This window comes from Olea europaea, unplaced genomic scaffold (genome assembly GCF_002742605.1).
Source record: "Olea europaea var. sylvestris unplaced genomic scaffold, O_europaea_v1 scaffold3257, whole genome shotgun sequence".
NCBI lineage: Eukaryota > Viridiplantae > Streptophyta > Magnoliopsida > Lamiales > Oleaceae > Olea > Olea europaea.
This window is the reverse complement of record NW_019251459.1, coordinates 261,804-265,225: the sequence shown is the minus strand read 5'-3', so window position 1 is coordinate 265,225 and position 3,422 is coordinate 261,804. Positions and strand designations below refer to the sequence as shown.

At 32.5% G+C, this 3,422-nt stretch overlaps 1 protein-coding gene across 1 annotated transcript; it reads right to left on the bottom strand.

Moving 5' to 3' along the window:
- Positions 1–342: 342 nt before the first annotated feature.
- Positions 343–3,416, bottom strand: LOC111385708 (tubulin beta-1 chain-like). Its single transcript, XM_023010128.1, has 2 exons — positions 1,707–3,416; positions 343–692 (listed from the first exon to the last, which is right to left on the bottom strand). Exons 1-2 carry the CDS (start codon positions 2,050–2,052, stop codon positions 685–687), a joined length of 354 nt encoding a protein of 117 aa, XP_022865896.1. The 5' UTR covers positions 2,053–3,416; the 3' UTR covers positions 343–684.
- Positions 3,417–3,422: the final 6 nt, after the last annotated feature.

The window sequence follows — 3,422 nt, the reverse complement described above, 5'->3', positions numbered from 1 at the left end:
CCATATGTTGCAAACCTTGATGTTGTCGTAAAGGATACAGCAACGTTTTTTTCGCATTGCGAATAACTTTTTACAACATTTTGTTCACGTTGTGAATAACATTTTCGCATTGCGAATACCCTTTTTGCAGCATTTTTTGACCGTTCCCAATACTTATATTCATATTTTTTGCAACATTTTTTGAATGTTGCCGTAGGTTATTTTATATATATATATATATATATATATATATATATATATATATTTATTTATTTTTTATTATTTTTTTTTTCCAATTTTTCAACTTTTTATTTGTACAATAATTTACATAAACCAAAACATGATAAAGATAATAATATCGAATAACTCCAATAATCATTATTAATTGAACTCCAAAATATAACAATATCCGTACAAAATTTAAATCCAAAATTCTTAAGCACCTAAGAAAAAAAAAAGTGGTGAGTAAGACAGCCTCATCAGCCTCCATACTTTTCTTCTCCGCAATCTTCCACACAAGCTTAGCCTTAACCACGACGGGTTAATTTTTCGGCAAAACTCCATTATCCAGAACCTTAAAGTACCGGCTACAGATGGGAGCATTAAAGCTTCTTGAGGAGGCTTTTAAATGTTTCTGAATTGAACTCGCAACAATTCAACACACAAACTGATTCACATTAATCATGTTACAAACTCGAAGTTTTATCACCTGTCTGCAAGAAACGGAAAAGCATCATATCAACATTAGCTCTAATAAGGCAAGAACATTTGGTTAGTTTTGCTAGCATCGTATCAACATTAGCTCCTGTAGTATGTGCCAGTGACTTCAGCAAAAATCATTCATTTTGGTGCACATTCAAAAAGAAAATGATCCAGCAATCAACCACAAATTGGAAAGCTTAATTAAATACTAAAACTAGCATCATCCTTATTCTCCAAAGACTTCAAGTGTGCTTGACCGCTTGTGGCATTTGGAGATACAGCTTAGAAATTAAACTTATCAAATGCATCATCTTGTCTTTCTTTTTTTTCTTAACTGTTACTTAGAGCATGTTTATCTAATCTTTAAAAAAAAATTTCCAAACGTGTTCGGATATGATAAAAAATTAAATCATTGCTTAGTTCCAAATATGATCAACAAAGAATTACATATCTAAAAACTTGTTCACATACCAATGAGTAAATTTTCTCACAAAGGCAAGGTGGGAATGGCATAAACAGAGTCCTTTCTAAGAATTAAAAACACAATGGCATTTAGTTCTTTCTACAAATGTTCACAAACAACTCGATTCAGAAAAAACATTGTTTTGTACCATCTCCAAACCGATGGTTAAACTTGAAACAATTTCAGAAAAGAGACCTTGAAAGATTCAGTTTTCTAAATATTGTAAATTAATTACACTGCAGTTATGGTACTTTGATGATAGAATTCAAACTATTATGAATATTATGCATATTCCATCAAAATTGAACCCAAAAAATATCTGCTTGGTAGAATGAAACTGTGCAACTTTTAATATACACAGCATAAGCATGCTAGAGATGGCAAACCCCAGGCAGCCTAAAAGAATTTTACAGCCTTGAAATAGTCTGATTTAATAATGGAACCTTTAGGAAATATAATAAAACAATACAGTCAATGAATGAACAAAAACTTTTCACATTGATACGTTCTAAAGAATAAAATACATTTAAAAAGCTACAAATAAAGGAGAACTGAGACTTACAACTGGGAGTAGTGAGCTTTAGAGTGTGGAAGCAAATATCATAGAGGGCCACATTATCCAGAACCATACACTCATTAGCATTCTCAACAAGCTGGGGTATTAACTGAGTAGCATTGTACGGCTCTACAACTGTGTCAGACACTTTTGGAGATGGAAACACTGAAAATGTAAGCATCATTCGATCTGAGTATTCTTCCTTTATCTTGGGTATCAACAGGGTCCCCATCCCCGACCCAGTGCCACCACCCAACGAGTGACATGCTTGAAATCCTTGAGAATACAAAGACAATTCATCAAACAAACCAGCATTAAGCTGTATTGCAGTAGAAATAGAACTTCCACACATCAAACATCCAAAAGGCCAATATTGTTTTGTGGAGAGCAGTTTTGTTAAAATACTTTCAATGAGCAGAAAGAAATTTATCAATCATCTTCCACAAACATCACAAAACTAAAGAAGCATCCACAAGTTGATACAAACAACTTATTTGCACAACTCTGGTACATCTGGCCAAGATACAATATTTCCTAAATAAAGTTCCAACAAGTAATACTAATCTTTTTTCATTAGTGAAATGTAAATATGAAGCCAATGTGTCACCAAATTTCTATTTACTCCATTTTTGAGTGGATTTGATACCAAATAAAATTTCTTTGACAGACAGTTACACACTATTAATAGTACATCACTATTGCAAACCTGTAACTGGCTTCATTTTTGCTTAAATATTCATACAATCGTGCATTCTTGTCTCTATACAAGTACTATTAGACCTGGTATTTCAAAGGCTCGTTAAGCACAACATATAATAACCATGAACAACAGAATGCAAGCTTGGGTAAAATGCTTGCTAAATATTCTGTGGCGTGGTAATGCAGCATTTCATGAGTGTGCACACTACACATGCCGCTTATGGTCCATGAGATCAAAGTTTGGACTAAAATATTTTCAAAGAGCAAGCCTTGTACATAGATCCATTAAAATACTAAAGACAAAATATATTTGAACCCAGTGATTTTGCACATAGTTTAACTTTGAAGAAGATCTCCAAATATTACATGAACCTTGAGGTGATTGAACTCAAAACATTATCATGGACCTTTGCTAAGGAAAATTTATGATAACGCTTAAAGTGATTGAACTCCAAATTATTCAGAACAATTATTCAGCACAAATTTGAATAAATTCACTACAGTTGTTATGGGGTCTTGAGCATATTTATAAAAGAAATAGGCTGCTATTTTTTTTTTTCCAGTTCTTATGTTACAATAACATGATAAATAAACAGGTGTCACCATATAGATATGTACAAAAGTAATATGCAGATAACTATCAAACAAAAATAAGAAACAAATAAAGGGAAAGGAATAAGCTCTTTACTTTTATAAAAACCCATGACGGCATGAAACCTTCACCTAACACCTAGGTAAGAAGTCCTTGGACGTCTTGCAGCAGCATGTCAAATGAATAATTTTTATTCTTATTTTAATGGAAACTGATTCCCAAGTTACAAAAGTAGAAGATAGTAAAACAAAACATAAATGAAGATTCAAGGTTGAGATTGCTTCTAGCTGTTTGAAAATGACATCAGCTCTTGCCTGCATTACACCATATCTCATTTTTCATATTGAGTTGCAAGAACACGACACAAACAGCTCAAATGTAAATTATCCACCTATATATTATGCTAATTTAGAGGCTCAGTTGATCACAAA